Here is a 20916-nt window from a genome sequence, read left to right on the forward strand (position 1 = left end):
TAAATAATGGGGAGAGGGTGGGAAAGGAACAAGACAGTCAGGTAGAAATTGGAATAGGAAGGTGGAAGGAACTGGAGCAAAAACAAGGGAGAGGATGAGAAGAAAGGAATTTCTTAAGCAGTGACATCTTGAAATCTGTGTCTGCAGGCTTTATATTTCTTCGGGCCAGGGATTCTGGATAATTTTACAGAGCCCCCTCCCTAAATTTGACTAAGACACATGAAGAAAAGAACAATACATAAAAGCAGAGAGCTGCTGTGTAACTAGACCCATACAAAGGAAACTAAGGCTCATTGAATCCTGGTTGTCAAACATGTGGTCGGGCCACACAGCAAAAGCACCAAAACACATATTGGTGAGGTACAGCTGGGTGTCAGCAAGAAGTACAGGGAAGTTCACTCCATATGTCCCAAGGGGTAGAAGGAGGATGAAGAAGAGGAGAGAACCTAGGGTGTACACTCTAGGAAATCCAGAGCTTATGGAAGGGATGAGAGGCCAAATGAGAGGTACTCTGGCAAGATCAGAGCAGAACAAGGAAAGGTAGTCTCTCTGTCTGCATAATGGAAGAGGGGTTCGGGATGGTGTGGTGTGGTCAACCGTGACACAGGCTATGGAGAGATTGAACAGCAAGAGGATGCCTGATCGTCACAGACAACGTCATTTGTGATTTCTTTAAAGGTATTGGAGAATGGAGAGAAATCTGATCAGAATTCAAGCACAAAGCTGTCATAAAGATAGCCTCTGGGTTGGGAAGGATGCTGTTCAAAGATATTGGTGGAGAATGAAGCATTGGTGATTGGGCAGAAGACAAGAGGTTTCAAATTAAGGGAAAAGTGGGAAAGTTAGGCACGGTAGTGCAGCGGTTAGCATAATGCTATTACAGTGCCAACAACCTGGGTTCAATTCTGGCCACTGTCTGTAAGTAGTTTGTACGTTGTCCCAGTGTCTGCGTGGATTTCCTCCGGGTGCTCTGGTTTCCTCCCACATTCCAAAGACGTACGGGTTAGGAAGTTGTGGGCATGCTATGTTGGCACCAGAAGCATGGCAACACTTGCGGGCTGCCCCCAAAAAACTCTACACAAAAGATGCATTTCACTGTGTGTTTCAATGTATATGTGACTAATAAAGATATCTTATCTTATCTTATTCTTTGAGGGAAGGTAATGAAGCTGTGGAACAAAGTATCAGCAGGGCTTTCAGCACAGAAAGCTGAGTGATATCTTTTTTTTAAAGAAGTGGGTGAATTCACATTTGGAGACAGAAAGGGGATCTGACTTCCAGAATCAAAGTAAAGAAACTAATAAGCAGGATGAAATTTTAAGACAGTGCACCTTCTCCTGCCCAGAGCAGTAACGGTTCAGGAAAGGCTCCAGCAAGCCAGCAGAAATCATACGTCCCTTCTGCATGGACACCTGGGCACAGACAAATCCTCCAAAGAGGGGCAGGCAGTCAGTTCAGAAGGACTCCTTGATCAACTGCTGCCTGGACTCTAGAGGAGGCCATTAAGGAGGTCCCCCAACTGGCTCCCAGGATCCCCCCAGCACCCCCAACTTCAGCCCCAATCCCACCTGTGCACCAGGTGCCGAAGGATCAGGAGACTGGGGCTGAAATGAGGAGCAGCCCATTCCAATATTCAAACAGGGCTGCGGCCTCTCACATTCCACATAATCATGGAACATGGACTTGCCAGGTTGCAGAAATGGCAGTAGGCCGGGAATCCAAAATCTGTTGCACAGGACTGCTCAGTGCAGCTTTCTTCACCCCGGTCTCTGATGTAAAGGGTGGGGGGGGGGGGGTGGACTCCCATTTGGAGATACATCCAGTGGGGGCTCCATCACTGCCAGAACGGACCAGCACAGTGAAATACATTGCTAGCAGATACCATCTGGGAGGATGCTCTACATCCAGATATCTCTGCAGAGTTTGAAGGCAGAGAGACACCATCTGGGTACGAACACACACCAGTAAGTGACCACTCTCCAGAGACTCAAAAATTCAGCAGAAACCCAGCGTTTCCTCTTGCCCCAGAAGAAATCCACCAGCTTCTCCTGGAGCTTCGTGGCAAAAGCCAAGGGCTGACCAAAGTGACCAATTGGCACCGCAGCAGGGAGGTCACCAGTTGGCTTATGACCAGCATTTGACTCATTAGGAAAGCACTTGGAGCAATCCTGCCCTGCGTCCCAGCCAGTTGGTGAGTTTCACTTCCAGCTCCTGCCTGTTTGCTGGCTGGGTTTCCTTGGCAGAGCTCAGATAAATTCAATGATAGAGGAGGTATGTCATCTTTCCAAAAGATAGGTGGCCAAAATGGAAGCAATTCTCCCATTGCTTTTCAACCAGTGTTACAGGTTCAATGTAATGTCCCTGCTCTGTGCGCCAAACCTCTATTTATGGATCCCATAGGCTTTATGAACCATTCTCAACATGCATTTATGACTTTCCAGGATTTATGTAAATACGAACCCAGCTCCCTTTGTTCCTTCACGTGCTATTGGATTGCTCCAGTAAGTCCATATTGTCCCACACTCATTCTACCAAAATGCATCACTTCTCTGCAATAAATTTCAGCTGCCACTTTTCTGCCCACTCAGCCATCCATCTCAATGTTTATTATGCATCCAATCTTTCTGTCATCTAGAAATGTTACCCTGTACAATCATGTTTAAGCCATCAGTAGATATATTATATAGAATGGTCACAGCACTGATCGCTGGAGAACGCGTCTGGAGACTATTTTCCTGTCTGGAAAAACAACTGTTTCCCAGTGCTTTCTGCTCTTAGGTCAGCCTGCTATCTGTACTGCAAATGTTTAAATATCACATCACTTCAACTTCTGATACGAGCCAACATAAGTCAATTCCTATAACTGGTATTTTATGATTTCCCCAAGGAATAATTACCGACATGCAACATCACAGAAACGATCTACCATTCCAGTGGACAATGTAATTGTTAAATTAGCTCAGTTGTTCAATTAAGATGCATCCTCTCAGCATGCGGTCCACTTATGAGTAACATCGAACAATTACTGGAACAAAAATCCCAAATCAAAACTCCACTAGAACAGTGTTTTCTTGGACTCTGCACTACAATGTTGTGCAGCTTGAGTCTCATGGGACAGTACTCTGAGCCAACTGCCATACAGGTTAATTACATCAAAAATTGTTGTTTTGTCCAATAGCTGAGAGAGCATTGAGTTTTACCTGTGTTTAACCACGATTCTGCCCACCTCTGGAGCTCTTTCATCAGCAGAAGTTCCATTTGCACAGGAGGAACAAGACCCACAAATCCAACTGACAGAACACACCAGCCATTCTGAAACCCAAACCATAGAATGGTGATCACTGCTTCAACTTCAGCAAGAACAACAGTATTTTTTTCAGCAATAATTAAGATAATAGCCTTCTTTGTTAACCATCCATCTAATCATGGATTTATGATTTGGTAAATCAATGGCTTCTTTTATTGAGCAAATATGGACAAGATCAGAAGGAAAACACCCAAAATAATGCACCAGCAAAATCTCAAAAATTGAAATCTATTAATCTGAACTCAAACACAAGTGAGAGAGTTTGCTGAGAAAATAAGCTTCCCGTGAACTTACTGAGCACTTGCTAACAGCAGCAAAGATCTTTATCATTCCAACAAAGACACTTACGCAGATCACTAAGCATCAGCATGCCTGCCTCCAAGTATGGAAATTAAATCAAACCCTCTAAAATCTTCAACTGGCTAAAGATCAAACTTCTCCTGCAGGATTTTACCACAAGCTACAGGATTTTGCTGTCACACTTTCATTAAAAACTCATGCATTTTAAATATGTGACTGCAATACTTTGTTTTATTAATAACTCATTATCATAATACATGCTTGAATGGGCTGCATAATTTTTTGTATCCAATCAATTTATCAATGCATTCAATCATAATCCAAAATATTGGCAAAGGGTTTTTTGTTCTGAATGTAGTGACATTTTTCTCAGTATTACCACATGAACCCTTTACAATGACTATTAATCATGACAATAATCCTGTTACTTACTCCAATTGTCACTTGTTTCTCCAGATTCCCATCTTCTGCCCTCAGTCTTGAGATACCTCTACTAAGAGGGAAGTGTTCTGATTATCTCCCCTATCTATGCCTCTCAAATTTTTGCATATCTTAATCTGGTTCTCTCTCAGCCTCCTCTGCTCCAAAGAAAACAAACTCATTTTATCCAGGTTCTTCTCATAAATGAAACACTCCATGTCAGCAACATCCCGGTGAATCTCTGCTGTACCCTCTCCAATGCAATCACATCCTTCCAATAGTGTGGCTTCCAGGACTGCACATAGTACTCAGTTGTAACCTAATTAATCTTTTATAAAGTTGTAACATAATCTCCCTGCTTTTATATTCCAGCTCAACCTAATGAAGGCAAGTATCCTGTATGCCTTTTTAACCAACTACTACTTTCAGGGATTCTTAAGTTTATACACCAAGAACTCTCTGTTCCTCAGTACTCCCCAGAGCCCAACCATTCATTGTGTATGTGCTAGTTTCTTAGTCCTCCCAAAATGCATTATCTCATACTTATCAGGTTTAAACTTAATCTACTGCTTCTCTGCCCACCTTGCCAATTCATCAATATTACTCTATAACCACCAATTTTTGTGTCAGCTGTCAGCTTACTATTCATACCTCCTACGCTCACATCTAGTTTTTAATTAACAAACAATAAGGTCATGGAACCTTGTGGTACACCAGTGGTCACAGGTTTCCAATGACAAAAAGAACTCTACACCATCATGCTCTGCCTCATATTGCCAAACCAATTTTACATCCAATTTGCTAACTTTCTCTGGACCCCTGGAGCTCAGACCTTTTGGACCAGACTCCTATATGGGACCTTGTCAATTGCTTTACCGAAAACCATGTCCTCTTCTTATCTCTTGCCAATAATCCAAACCCTGTTTCTCCTGGCAGCAACCCTCTGCCAGTCGAAACAATTTCTCCATACTTACACAAACAAAATCCTTCATGATTTTGAACATGAGCCTAGAACTTGGGGACATAGCCTCAAGATTCGGAGGAACAAATTTAGGACAGAGATGTGGAGAAACTGTTTTTCCCAGAGGGTAGTAAACCTGTAGAATTCTCTGCCCAGGGAAGCAGCAGAGGCTATCTCATTAAATATATTTAAGACACAGTTGGATAGATTTTTGCATAGTAGGGGAATTAAGGGTTATGGGGAAAAGGCAGGTAAGTGGATCTGAGTCCACAGCCAGTTCAGCCATGATCTTATTGAATGGCAGAGCAGGCTCAACGGGCCAGATGGCCTACTCCTGATCCTATTTCTTATGTTCTTATTAAAGTCAACACAAATTGTTCACTTAAATTGTGTGTGCTACACCATAACTTTAAGTTGATTTCTGCCTATGGTTTGTACATCCATTTCTCGCAAATGATTTGGAATAAAGATCAAGAAAAAAGGGTGCTGCATTTTTAGAGTGCATTTCACATGCCTTTCAAGATATCCTGAAGCATTCTGAAGCTAACAAATTGCTTCCAAAGTATAGTTATTGTTATCATGTGGGTAAGTGTGGTAGCCAATTTTGGAACAAGAAGCTGCCACATTTGATAACAAGATAATTTGTTTTGTTTTCAGTGATGCTGATTGAGGAAAGCTAAGTCACTTTACAAAGCAGTAATTTGGAATCTTTTGCATCCTTCTTGACAGAAAAGCATGGCTTCATTTTAACATCTTTTCTGAAAGATGGCACCTTCATCACTGTAGCACTCCGAGCACTGCCAGGAGTGTCAGCTTTAATGTCTGTAGTCCAGTCTTTAGACTATCCTTTCAACTGGGAGGCAAGAGCACCGCCAACTGCATCACATCAAAGCATGTATGTTAACATTTTTTTAAATGATTCATCTTATGTGTCTAGATTGATCTCACTCATGAGGAAGCAAGTAGCTGCAGCTCTCACATTTTCAATCTACCTCCTCTTTCTGCTCTCAGTAGCCAGATTGATTAATGTACGCTTTCTGGATCACAGGGAAAACTTGTCACTAATGCATGCAGCAATGCAGCCTGCTCAAGGGATGGTCAAGAAAACATCGACTACAGTGGGGGAGAAACATACAATGAATAAATGACTGAAGTGTTTTGTTTTGAATTTGCAAATGAAATCAATGGTCTTCACGCAGTCTGACGTGAAAGGAAGATAAATCAGACTTGACTCTAACTAGGACAGGATGATGAGTCAAACCCATAACTAGCAGTGAACTCAGACCCAACGTCAGCACCAAGTCCACTGAGATCACTAGGTCTACATGGAGAGTGCACTTCATTCACTTGCTTGCCTTTTCTAACAGTGATTCTTTCACTGTTCAGTATCAAGTATCTTTATTCCATTTGGTCCACAACAGAGATCATGCAGGAGTCAGACCTAGTGTTCAGCAGAAAGCTAGTTTACAGTACTACCAGCTTGCAACTTTCTCGTTCTCAGTTTCGAAGAAGCATCACAAACCTAAGATGTTGATTGTTTCTCTTTCCACAGATGCAGCCTGACCTGCTGAGTTTTTCAAGCATTTTCTGTTTTTTCTTCTGATTTTAGCATCTATAGTTTTTTTTATTACCATTATATCCATATCCTTTGTTTTATTAATCATCCAAATCAGTATCTGCATTCACAAGTGCTCAAAGGCAGGCAGTGGCCAGAAACTGGGACTAGAGAATGGTGTGTCAAAGTCAAATGAGAAAGAGTAAAGCAGAACGAGTCTCACTTGAACTGGGTTAGGCCACATATCATCACATGTGAGTTGCAAATGAGTTGCTTCTTGGTGATTTTAAAATCCAAGGACTGCAACACCTCAAGATTCCAGTCGAAAACAAGGATAAGAATATAGAGGTTTGTTTTGCGTCCTTTTGTGGGTACGTTGCTCATCAAACTTGGCTGCGCCTTGAGCGCTATAATTCAACCACATAAGCAAACTTGAGAGCAATCAATGATGACTCAAGTGCCAGTGTTACATTGTGAAAACAACTGGGGCCATAAACTGCTTTTTTTTACATCTGTACAGTATTTGAATATCTGTTATACAATTACATAATCATCCTAGATTACAAGATCTCTTGCAATTCCTACCCCACAACAGTGTCTAAATAGTTGAAATCCTTCCACTCACATGCCTGAATGTCACACCCTTGGTCTACAAGCCCTAAGTATTATAATAACCCTTTTAAGCTTTCTTCTAAAACTTCTAAGATACTGAGCAATCTTTTCAGTCAATAGTAAATGCAGTTGTTTTCCATTCTTTTGCTTGCAGGTGCTTTTCATAATATTAATATTCCATGGAGCACTCATCAACCCCAAAAAAATCCAGTGACAAGACCTTTTATAACCAGCAAAAAAATCAAATGATTTTGAAGAAGTTGATTTGAAAATGTCTTCCTGATGTTAGATGAAAAGGATTACTTTTCTGCCTTTCCATTTATTTGCAGGGAAACCCATTTCAGGTATCGATGTTGATATATATTTTCAGTTGTATATTTTTTGGAAGGAATATCAATGATGGAACATTCCTTTAATTCCTTCTACCGCCTTATGAAATTCACTCTGAAAAAGCCTGTGTGATATGAAGAAAGAAACACTCTTTGAATCATAGATGAAAGAAGATTAAAGGCTTGAATGTGCAACCAGATCCAAAGCAGATAATTTACCACATCAGTTATACAGATTAGAACAGATTAGATAATGGTCCACAGCCAAAGGAAGGAAGAACTCTCCAAAGCCATTCATTACTGATTAAGCCTTAGCAAACAAGCCATCAGAAGAACTGAACCAAATCTTTCAATTGCCATCTGTTCTGACTCTTCCTTTAAATAAATGTTTCAACCATTTTTGTTTTGTTTTTAATCGGCATATGACACGATGCTTGCCTGCTGATAATGCACCTCTACCTATCCGGATGGCAAATTCTTCATCTTGCAACCGGGAATCTTCAGCATCATCTTCCTTCTTTTCCTTCATTGGTTTTGGCTCCTGATTGAGTGCAAATGCCATTTGTGGAGAATCATCAATACCCTGGGGGGAAAAAAAAATCGGACAGGAGGCAATTAGGAACAGAAAGAGAATTTGAGCTTGTTTGTTTAATGTGTCTTATTCTTATAAACCTCTTTCCTTTCTAAGCTTGAGTCACCGAGTGTACTCAGATGATGGATCTAGCTGTTGGATGAGGGGTCAACATCGAGCCCTCCTGTGTATAGCACTCCCCAGGTATTGCTTTGGGATTTCCTCTCAATCACAACCTCAATAAGGCTGCAATGATACTTCCACATTCTCACCAATTATCCTTCCAGACCCTGTGGTTACAATTCTGTGCCCAACTATTGATAATTTTGTTGCCCAAACCATGCTAAGAATCAGGTTTTAAAAACTATACAAACTTATTTTTTGTGGAATAGTACAGATAACTGAAGGAGAGATCTTTTCTCCACCATCCAGTTGATCGCACAAGATTCAGACCAGGTTTCGACAACAGAAAGATCATTCAATTCCTCATCTTTAAGAACAAACCCAATACTGAGGTCTCCTGTTCAAGTATATAAAAACGTTGGCTTCACTTCAAAATGGATCAAAACTTAGATGACCTCTTCTGCAATTCTGAAAAGAAAAAGTCCTGTTTAACAAGCAACTGGGACTACTGTGATGATGCTCTGACACACAACTAAACCACAGTCCAATTAGCAAAGAGAGTAAAATGGCAATTCTCATTACACTCCTTATTGAATAGGGAAGCAACCATTCAAATTGACTACTCCTGCTTCTATTTATGTTTTCACGTTCATCAACAATATGTTCATGAGACTTACATTGAAGCAAGAAAACATATTAGTCTTAAACTGAACAGCTGAGTCACAAGAACAAACAGCAGATAATGGAGAAACGAGGTGCAGATTAGGTGATCACTTTGCAGAGCACTTGCCTCAGTCTTTATTAAGATACATTTATGTTTAACAAATCCTGACAAGTTCAGGGAATCCAGTTTTGGGATGGAGTCTTTAAGCAGAAAGGAATTTATAATGAACCTTAAAACAGGTGCTTGCAAATGTAAACACGAAAGTTCTACTGCTGATTCATGATTAAAAGATGATATTCGGATTGAAAGACGGTAATTGTGTTGCATGAAGATATGCTTGTTTCAACCAAAAGCCTTCACCAATATAGCACTCACTCTCCATAATGCTGGAAGCTATGCCTGCAAAACAGGCCTAGCCCAAGCAATTTCCAGATGAACCTCTTTTGCCTTTCTTCCAAGTTTTGAATTTAGAATGGGAAATTGTTCTCATTATCAGCCCCTATGGAGAGCATGTGGGGGAGGACAGGGCAAGTGGTGGAGAGTTGAGGTGAGATGAATGATAGGTGATGGTCAGATATGGAACTTGCTACGTGCTGTTTGAAGCAAAAAATGAGAAACAAAGAGAAATTGGACAGAGAGGGAGAAGCAAAAGAGAAGAGAAAGAATGCACTAGAAGGGGCAAAGAAAGAAACACAAACACAGAAGGGACATGTATGGAACAGGATATTATCCAACTCAACCTGTACAGTATCACATAATTATGGTGGTCTAAGTTATGTGATAATGCATTGCAATATAAAATTATTTATTAATGCAGGCACGAGTCGATGAAGACCAGGTCAGGGTGGTCTGGCATTAGATTGTTTCAGACAGGATCGTGACAGGCAGTACTTAGAAATTACGTTCAAGTGCTTTACCTATGTAATATCCACATTTTGCAATCTATTTAGTAAATCTATAATATCAACAAATCAACACACAAAGCGAGAATCTTCCTAAAATAATTTTGTCGTTGAGTGGAAGTACATGCAATTCTGCAATACCAGAGCCAACACAAGCACCTTGATCTTGAATGCACCGTAGAATACAACTGCTATCTTTCATACTGAAAGGTTAAGCATGAATCAGCAACAGAACCTTCTTCTTAATTAAAATACGGTGGTTTATTTCTATTTCCAATATACAACAATGAAGGGTCAGCCCTTAGTAACTTCAAGCCTTTATACTGCATCATTCGAGACTTCATCTGTTTCTAATACATGATAATGAGGTAACCTGCCCTCCTGTTAATAACAAGCCATCATTCTGCTTCAGTAAGAAATTCATTTATTCTTTTCGTGCTGGAAGGCAAAATAAATTCAACAGTCCACTGTAATTAATTATTCAAGAAGCCAAATATAATATTAGCAGTCCACTCACACATTGTGAAGTCAAGTATTCTCAAAAGTTTCTGCAGGTTATGTTCAGACTGGGGTAACAGGAAGGAACAAAGAGATAAGGAACACAAAAGGAATGGAATTTAATTCCAGTTTTCTTTGAGTACTGTTGCTGAGCTGCCATCCAAATGAAGTTCAATATTAAACTGCAGAGTATAGAGCTGCCTTTAAATTGCAGAGAATTCTTTGATGGAAGCAGCAAACTGTGGGAGATGTATGGCTCACTGATTAAAGGGAAGTACTGTGGAATAATCTAAAACCCTTGCTTCAAGGCAAGAGGCCAATTCAATGTCAGCTCAGATAATGCCAACCTGCAATATAATAAAACCTCTCAAGCTGCTTCAAGTGATGCATCAAGCTACATGGGGAGATACTAAGACGAGTGGCCAAAAGGCTCAAAGAGGTAGATCTTAATGAGTGTCTGAAGGGAGTGTCTGAAGGATAAAGTGGGGTCAAGAGGCAAAGATGTTTATGGAGAGGATTCCACAATTTAACACCTACACAGGTTTTTTGTTTGAAATGTCATCAATTAGGGTTGGGGGAGGTGGGTCTAGTTGGTGTGAAGGTATTCAGTGATGCACGGGAGGCCTGAACTCCTTAAATATCAAGTTCTTGGGAGGAGTACTTTGATTGAGTGAACGGGCAAAAACTTGGCAAGTGGAGTTTAATGTGGGAAAGTGAGAGTTCATGGACTTCAATAGGAAGAATTCAAAGGCAGACTATTATCCAACTGGAGAGAAATTGCAAATGAGTGATGAGGGGTCTACATGTTCTTGAATGTGAAACATAAAAATTTAGGTATAATGTTCATTCAGAAGGCAAATGGCACATTAGCCTTTAATTCAAGGGGTTGGAGTTTAAAAAAAATGGAGAAGTATTGTTCCAATTTTACAGAGTGTTGGTAGGGCCCCATCTAGAATACTAAGGATAACTTTGATCCATTTATTTAAGAGAGGATAAACAACTATTGGAGACTCAGAAGAGATTCTATAGGCTAAATCCTGGGATGAGAAAGTTTGTTCAATCACAAATAGCTAAAAAACTACATTTGTATCATTTGGAGTTCTGAAGAGTGGGAGGTGATCTTATTGGAACATCCAAGATCCTAAGGAGACACAAACAGGTAGATGTTTAGATGATTCCATGAGTGAAGGAACTCTAACGAGGGGACAGAGCTGCAAGGTGGGAGGTCAGTTAAAACTAAGGGTCAGAGGAATTTCTTCTCACAAACAATGGTGAATCTCTGGAATTCTCTAACCCACAGGGATATAGGGTGAGATCACTGGAAGTATCTAGTGAGGAGGTAGACACATTTTTGAAAAATCAAGGAATTGAGGGCTCAGGGTGACTAGCACAGAAGAGGAGCTGAGATCTGGCTGAGATGGAGGGTAAGGCCATGAAGGGATATGGAAAAGGATTAGCATTTGAAATCTTGAGGCATTGCTGGATGAGGAGCCAATGTAGCCTGGCATACACATAGGTGAAGAGCGGACAGAACTTGATGTGAAGTAGGGCAAGGGCAGAGCAGCTGAAGCTCATGGATGAGAGATGGGAAGACTGGTAGCCAGCAGAGCACTGAAGTAATCAAGTCTTGGGATAATAAAATGATGAGTGAGATGAGGTAACTGACACTGGACAAGTCTTGTGCCACCACCTCGTCTGCAGCACAAACATTGGGCTCAGCACTGGTAATGTCACCAAATGACAAGGGTGGGTGGTTAGATACCTCTAGGAGATGCTCATTGTTTGGCAACTGGGGCGGGAATATTACTTGCCATTTATTAGCTCATGCCTGACTGCTGTCCTGGTTGGTGGCAACTACTCACCAAGGCTGCTTCAACAGCTCCTTCCTTTCCAGAGATATATGACATCTAGAAGGACAATTGGAGTGGGCACATAGGAATGCAATCCCCCACAAATTCCCTGCCAACCACACACTACCTAGATTAAAAAAATATACAGCAGTTGCCTCACATTCATCACCAAACTCCGAGACCAATGACTCAACACCTCCCTTTGCAACTGAATCCTTGACTTCCTGACCAACAGACTGCAATCAGTAAGAATAGGCAATAACACCTTGGGCACAATTATTCTCAACACTAGTGCCCCAGAAGTCTGCGTCCTCAGCCCCTGCTCTACTCCCTATGCACTCATGATTGTGTGGCCAGATTCTGCTCTAACTCCATCTACAAGTTTGCAGATGATACCACCATAGTGGGCCATATCTCAAGTAACAATGAGTCGAAGTACAGGAAGGAGATGGAGGGCTTAGTGATGTGGTGTCAATGACAACAACCTTTTCCTTAATGTCAGCAAAAGAAAAGAGCTGGTCATTGATTTCAGGAAGGGGGGCGGTGCACTTGCCCCTGTCTACATCAACTGTGCTGAGGTCAAGAGGGTTGAGAGCTTCAAGTTCCTCGGAGTGAACATCACCAATAGCCTGTCCTGGTCCAACCACGTAGACGCCACGGCCAAGAAAGCTCACCAGTGTTTCTACTTCTTCAGGAGGCTAAAGAAATTTGGCATGTTCTCTTTGACACTCACCAATTTTTATCAATGCACCATTGAAAGCATCCTATCTGGATGCATCATGACTTGGTACGGCAACTGCTCTGCCTGTGACAACAAGAAACTGCAGAGAATTATAGATACAGCTCAGCACATCACAGAAACCAGTCACCCCTCCATGGACTCTGTCTATACTTCTCGCTGCCTGTGTGAAGCAGCCAGCATAATCAAAGACCCTACCCACCCTGGACATTCTCTCTTCTCCCCTCTCCCATCGGGCAGAAGATACAAAAGCCTGAAAGCACATACCACCAGGCTCAAGGACAGCTTCTATCTCGCTGTTATAAGATTATTGAACAGTTCCCTAGTATGGTAAGATGGACTCTTGACCTCACAATCTACCGCATTATGACCTTACACTTTATTGTCTACCTGCACTGCACTTTCTCTGTAGCTGTTACATTTTATTCTGCATTCTGTATCGTTTTACCTTGTACTACCTCAGTGCACTGCATAATGAATTGATCTGTATGAACAGCATGCAAGACAAGTTTTTCACTGTACCTTGGTACAAGTGACAATCGTAAACCAATTCCAACATTCCCTGACTCCACATACTGAATCACCCACCAAGACCACACCATCTCCCTAACTCAACTGTACATGTACCTTCATTAAGTGGATTACAGCAACTCAAAGCAGCAGATCGCCACCTTCCTCAGGCCAATTTGGAGTGGCTGAAAATAATGGCCTTGCTCAAGAAGCCTGCACCCATAAATGAATAAATAACATGACTGCAATTATTAATTTCTATCAACTATTTTTATAATGTTAACACTATACATTGTTTCTATCAATTTGCAGAAAATTTGATCCAATCATTTAGAGTACAGCCATTTAAGGAACCAAATCATTCACCAGTACAGAGAAAGTACAAAAGGAAACAATTTAAGAGCCCGAAGCAGAATCTCGCAAATCCAAGTCATTAATTGAATTGTTTCTCATAAGGAAAATATTCACTTGTTAACTTGCAAGCGTTCTTTGTGATGCAAGACAGATTTAATTCAAATTTTGCAAGAAAAGCCTCCATTAATCCATTGTTTCAAACTTATTTTTTTCTTTATAATGGTATAGAGCCTAAGAGACACAATTACCTGAATTGTTGGTCGTAAGAGAGATTTTAAGTAACAACTTGCAGTGCCTATCCATCAGGTGATTGGTTTGTTAGTAATCTTGGCATACTCAGGTATTGAAAATAGCCAATTAAAATGGCTACACTAAATGCCAACTTTCAATGTAGGGCTGTCTTGTAATGAAAATCATTAATCATAATTAATTACTGGTTTAATTTGTTCTAAACAATAATAGAATACCGATAAATTACATCTATTGAATTAATTGAATTTAATTAGTTTTAATTAAATGTTTTCATGTTTTATTCATTTTTCATTTTAAAATGTTTTTACAATTCATTTTAATATTCATTAAATTTTAATTATTTACAGCAGGTTTGATAGCCAGCTAATTCAGGGATGTCTGATGTACAATTTAGCCGTTTGACATGCTTTGTTCTGCCCCTGTTGAAGACCACCCTAAAAACTGGAAGCAGTGCACTCTTTCGATGTACAAGTTCAACACTGCCTGATTTTAAATCGTATGTTTCTGTATTTAAGAGCCAACTTTGACAAACTTATTATTGATCTCAAAACAAAACATAAATTACCATTTCAGTGTCCTAAAAAGTAACATTTCCAACATCCTGATGAGGATTTCTGACTACGCTTAATGTCGAGCTTGTCTTGAAGTTCAGGAAACCACTGGTTCATGCCCCACTCCAGAAATCTAAGCGGTAAAACCCAGGCTGATACTTCATTGTGGTCTGAGTGATAGCAATCCATTGGATGTAACAGATAAAACTATGCATGTCTGAACAAGCGCAAGAGATTTTAACCTATGTTCCATTTCATATTTATCCCTCAATCTATGTACCTGAAGTAGCTTATCTGATCATTCATCTCATTATCTGCTGTGAGACCTTCCTCGTCTCTACATATTCCTTATTTGCCACAGTGCCAACAGTTCATTGAATTAATTTAGTACACAGTATTTTGGGTCATACTGAGTGTATGGAAGGTGAGTTATAAGTACAAGTGCTGTTCTTTTCTTTAAAGTGAATCTAACGCACGCTGCATTATTGCAATTCTAATACCAAGTGGTTCTTACAATTGCACTGACAATCAGGTTACTCTTGACAACAAGAAGTGGCAATTCTTAGATCTCAGCATCTTGTTGCAAGGCATAAGATGAGTGTTTTTTTGATCAGTAACGTGTTTGGCTCTTCTTAATAAATGAGATGCCACAGAACCTTTTTAAGTTGAGCAACTTTATGTCAGATGATTCATAAGCTTAAGAAAGGAATAACAAATAAAACCCCAAGAAAACTTCAATCTCATCCTGTTATTGTTAAAATGCAGTGCAATCTAATTTCCTCTCTAATAATTGATCCATACTAATGAAATCAGGAGCAATAAACATGCCAAAGAAAGTAATTTATCAAGTACCATTATCAGTTAACAACTGAAACCAGCTGCATCCGCCCTGGTCAAGTTGAGGGCCTTCACGTCTCCAGTCCGCAACTCGTGCTTCAGAGACTCCAGCACTATACAGCACAGTCAGAAGTATCATCTTTTGTTAAAGTTGGGCTGTGTCTGCTCTCTCAGGTGGATGTAAAATATTCCATGGCACTATTTCGAAGAATATCAAGGGCCAATATTTATTTCTTGGTCCATTTCACTAACATTGATTATTATCAGATAACTGTTTGTGGGAGCTTGCTGTGTGCAGATTGGCTGTCATGTTCCCTCCATTACAACAGTGACTGCACAGTCCTTTGTGGCTTTCCAAGATTGTAGTAGGCTCTATACCAATCCATAATCTTTCTTTAATCTCAGAGGTCTGAATTTACAACTAAATGTATGACACAAGTAATGCTCTGTGAAAAGCAGGGCCAGGATCTAAACTTGATCCAATGAATACATTAACAAAGAAAAATGAATGTGTCTATTTCACTAACAAAGGAGATTAATTTCTGCTGAAATAAATTTCAAGCTTTCAAGTGCAGAATGTGAATAATCCTTTAATAACTGCTTTAATCGTGTTCAGTTTAACTGTTCCGTTACTTCATTATAAAGATCAGTTTTAAAGTTATACCATAGACATTTGCTGCATCACATGACAAACAAAAGTGATTTTTTTCTTGTCTCAAAATTTGCAGTGAGAAATTATGATGGAGGAAATATGACAGTGACATCTGGAACATGCATACACACTTCTGGAAATTCATTAGTTTCTGTCTGAGATTCCTTGGTGTTCCACACAATACACAATTGCAGCTTTCCTCGTCATAAAGCTACAGAAATCAGTGGATCGACAAGTTCAGTTATTAGCAAACTATTCTCAAAAAAAAATGCAAATATTACTTCACGCCTGGCATGCAAGTCCTTTTACTTTTCAACATCTCTAACCCTTAAGAGCTAATAAGTGCACTGACAGTCTTTCCCTTAAATACTTCAAGCTTTCCACTAGTGTCAGGTGAGGTGAAATCCACATGTTTTTCTTTGCTTCTTCATCGCTGTCTGCAAAGTCTGGGTCCTCATTTATCCCCTCATTGCAGACTACTTCTCCTCTATTTCCATGAGATCAGGTGATTTACCTCTGGGCTCTCCATTGCCACCACGTACCATCCACCAGCAGGTAGTCAAAACTCAGTCAGCCAGAACCTCCCTAGACAGGCACCCGTCTTGTATGCAGGTATGGCTTGCAGAGAACCTCACTTTGGCTGTAGGCAGATGAGAGGGGCTTACTACACAGCACCTGGTGGAACCCATTGGAGATCTCCCTGCAACTTTCATTGCTTATAAGGAGAGGATTGCTCCAGACAACAAAAACAGGGACCTCAGCTGTTTCAGAATGTACCTCCACTGAATGGTCCCCACTGTCCAGAACCAGACCAATGACGAAGTTCTGCCCCTTCCCATTGTTTTCAAGATTGAGAGAGAGATACAGATACAGATAGGTAACAGCATCTGGGTGTACAGTGCAAATGGAACTGATGAAGAATTAGAGTCAGGTTTATTATCACTGACTTGTATGTCATGAAAGTTGTTGCTTTGCAGCAGCAGTACAGTGCATAGACATAAAATTACTATAAATTACAGAATAAATATATAGTGCAAGAAAAAAAGGAATAACAAAGTGGTGTTCATGGGTTCATGGACTGTTCAGAAACCTGACGGCGGAGGGGAAGTAGCTGTTCCTTAATCATTGAGTGTGGGTCTTCAGGCTCCTGTACCTCCTCCCTAATAGTAGTAATGAGAAGAGGGCATGTCCCAGATAGTGAGTGTCCTTAGTGATGGCTGCTGCCTTCTTGAGGCACCGCCTCTTGAATATGTCCTCGATGGTGGGGAGGGTTGTGCCCGTGATGGAGCTGGCTGAGTCTACAACCCTCTGCAGCATCTTGTGATCCTGTGCATTGGAGCCTCCATACCAGGTGGTGATGCAACCAGTCGTAATGTTCTCCACCGTACATCTAAAGAAATTTGCAAGAGTCTTTGATGACATACCAAATCTCCTCAAACTCCTAATGAAGTAGAGCCACTGGCGTGCCTTCTTTGTGATTGCATCAATGTGTTGGGCCCAGGATAGATCCTCTGAGATGTTGATGTGTGGTTTACCTCTGATGTAACTGAACATGCACAGACTTAAGCAGCTTAATGACCCAGTCCCGTCCTTGATGTCCATGAACCACCGTGGCATTTATGTATTACAACTGACTGTTTATTAACTTGCTTCAGTTCGATAAATCTCTCCTGTTATCGGCCGTTTGAGCCTCACAAATCTGTCCAGTTGTCAAGAACGAGTGAAGATGTTTCAGTTATTTCTGGATCTGGGCAACTGATCAGGTTTCATTGTGCCCTTCACATCCACCTCAACATATTGTGTTTCTGAGGTCGAAAACAGGCAGCAAAATCAAACACCCCACAAGTGCACGAAGGAGATAAAGCACATCTGTCGATTAAGGCCGCAGAAGCACTGGATAACAGGAACCGCAGCCCAAAAACTAGTAAATGTCATTCACCTGGTTTCATATGAAAGCACTGCACAAAACCTGGGAAGGCAGGACAGATGCATTATCATATGAATATCTACACAAGTCTACTCAACGCAGCATTCTCTCCAGCTCAGTGCTTTGTTAATAACACAAATGGCTAAACCAGTATTGATAAATAAAGCTGCACTGGAGAGAGAAAAAGAAACCAACAAATTGAAAGTGTGGGAAAGTTCAGATCAGGGCCCAGGCAGAAGATATCCAGACATCTTCTCTTTATTGACTGTGATCCTTCATGATTTTGAACACTTCTATCACGTTGCCTCACAGCCAACGCTGCAAAGAGAACAATCCCAATTTCTCCAGTCTCTCTGTATAAATGAAGTTCCTCATTTCCATGATCATTCTACCAAATCTTCTCTGCACCCTCTCCAAACCATCACATCCTTCCTACAGACCAGAATGGTAATGTAATACTCAAGTTGCAGCCAAACCAGTGTTTTGCAGAGACCCACAATAACCTCCCTGCATTTATACACCATGTTTAATGCACAGGATCTGCAGAAGGTGATGAGTTCTGTAAGTGGGAGTTATTGGAAGAGCCTCCTCACATCTAGGTGGACTTGAAAAGATTGACTCAAAATAGGTAATAGTTCCTTCATTCTGGTTTAATGTAGGGGAATGCGGGCTGTTGAAATGTGAGCATTTGGCTGGCAGTTCTTTCTTTCTATGGCCAGCAATACAGTGACATTGACACAAGTCCAGAAGGAAAGCATGGTCCAAACAATCCTGCCTTCTTGGTTGTAGGAGGTGTGCAGGCAAACAGCCAGAAACAGCAGGACAAATAGAAAAGAACTAAACACAGTACATAAAAACAAAATAAAACACCATTAATCTCACTCCACCCCCAGGATATGAACATCCTGTCGAGGAGACACTCTCGAACGTTATAGAATAACAGATGGCAAGGATAACGTGACAAAGCACCAACACACAACAGGGCTCAAGATAAGCTCTCACACTGCAGAAATGTCATCCAAACTTGCAGAGTGTCATTGCCTTGAGAACACCTGCAGCAATTTCTTTTTTTGCAATAGCATGCTTTATTTTTTTTTCCTTGGTCCTTTTGTGACATTTCACCTCCCTGGAGTTGTGACGTGGTAATTTTATGTTAAGGGTTGGTGCAGAAAAATAGTCTTTATTGTTTTGACAGTAATAATTGCAATTATAGTAAAGAAACTGTACGGACTAGAGGTGAGCACAATTCATTCATTGGTTTATTGCTTAAAAAAGGTAACTGCTGATTTATTGCTTAATCCCCAGTCAACCAGAGGCAACTTGCACATCATTCAAAGTTAAAGAAACACAACACAATACAAAGAAAATACTACCTGACTACAATGACTAAGAAAGAATCACTCACCTGGGTCTGCTTTTGTTCCCGTGTTCCTACCTGAATACTATTGTAAAATATTGGGCCCATAATGCAATCGGATTAATAAAGGAGTGCTCTTTCTCCCTGTGGCTGCCAGAGTGAGGAAATTCTCATCGTTTAGATGGGCATTTAGTGTAGATGTTTTTGGATAGGTGGTATTGGTGATTTCCCTAGGATGTTGATGCCACGTAGTTGGTCAATGAGCATGTTCACGTGGACAACTTCTTTTGCATTTGCTTGAGAGATTTGAGTGAGTATAAAGCACAACATTGCTGAGCAGAGCGGAGTGGCTGGAGCAAGTGCTGAATTCACTGCCTCCCTTCCTGAACACCAAGTATCCTGAGCAGTTGCCAAGATGCCTTTGGCAGAGAGCAGCTGTCTATAGAGTTTGAGATCCAGTTTGTCTATTGATTCAGAATTTGCGGACAAGATACACACAAGGCTTATCCTTATCACACCTTCAGCCATCTTTCTCCAAATCTTTGAATATCATGGAATCATACAGCACAGAAGCAGGCCATCAAGTTCATGACAGCTCTGTAACAGCAATCCAACTCACCCTAATGTCCCAGCCTCTTCCTTTAGCCCTGTGAGTTTCTTCCCCCATGGGTTCACCCTTTTAATGCTGCAATTGAATCTGCCCCACTACACACAGCAACACTGCAGACCAAGTCCATACAACTCGCAGCAAAAAAAAATACATCCTTGTCTTTCTTTTACTTCCTCTGTCAATCAATTTCAGTCCATGTTCTCTGGCTGGTGACCGTTTCACCAATGGAACAATCTTCTCTTTGTCTAACCACATCACGACATTAAATACCTCTAACGAATCCCTCTTAACCTCCAGTGGACCAAGGAGCAAAACCGCAGCTTTTCCAGTCTAAACATGTAAATAGGCTGTAACAAACTGGGCAGAAAGAGAAAAGGAAAAAGCTGAAGATGCTAGAAACCCAAAATAAAAGCAGAAGATGCTAAAAAAAAAAGCAGGTCAGGCAGCATCTGTGGAGACAGGAAAAGAGTTAAATGTTTTACATCAATCACCTGCTGAGTTTTTTTTCCCCTCATCCTTTGAATAATTCTGGTACTCTCTTCTGCACCCTCTTGAAGGCATTCACGTTACCTAAAGTGTGGCACCAAAACTGAACACAAAACGCCAGCTGTAGCCAAACCAGATCTTAAGAGATTCATCGTGTCTTTCTTGTTCTTATACTCTCTGCCTCAATTGCCCAGGACCCTATTAGCTTGCCCAATCACTTTCTCCATCTGCACACATCATGCCTAGATCTCTCCAATTCTGTATCTCCTTTAGAAATATGCCACCAGTTTATATTGCCTCTCTTTCCCACCAAAATATAACATTACATTTTATTCTCTGTTAAAATCGTCTGCCATGTGTCTGCCCATTCTACCAGCCTACCTACTGTATGTCTTCTTTAAGTCAAATATTAATGCCCTCAGCATTTCACTGGACTTCCTCTACAAATTGTACCATTTACACACAAGTCCAAGTCATCAGTCGATAAACAGTGATCCTAGTATCAACTCCTGGGGAATACCACTGTACACTTACCTCAAGTCTGAAAAC

General features: G+C 40.8%; 1 protein-coding gene across 2 annotated transcripts in view; it reads right to left on the reverse strand.

Moving 5' to 3' along the window:
* The window catches only part of LOC127579776 (zinc transporter ZIP11-like), a 601467-nt gene that overhangs the window by 459083 nt on the left and 121468 nt on the right, over positions 1–20916 (reverse strand). The window contains exon 4 of one of the 2 annotated variants that reach the window (XM_052032691.1): positions 7944–8067. In XM_052032691.1, the coding sequence (XP_051888651.1) occupies positions 7944–8067 (124 nt within the window). Of the gene's footprint in view, positions 1–7922; positions 8068–20916 lie in introns of both variants that reach the window. The other variant, XM_052032690.1, reaches the window with a different exon arrangement.

Source organism: Pristis pectinata, chromosome 18 (assembly GCF_009764475.1).
Source record: "Pristis pectinata isolate sPriPec2 chromosome 18, sPriPec2.1.pri, whole genome shotgun sequence".
NCBI lineage: Eukaryota > Metazoa > Chordata > Chondrichthyes > Rhinopristiformes > Pristidae > Pristis > Pristis pectinata.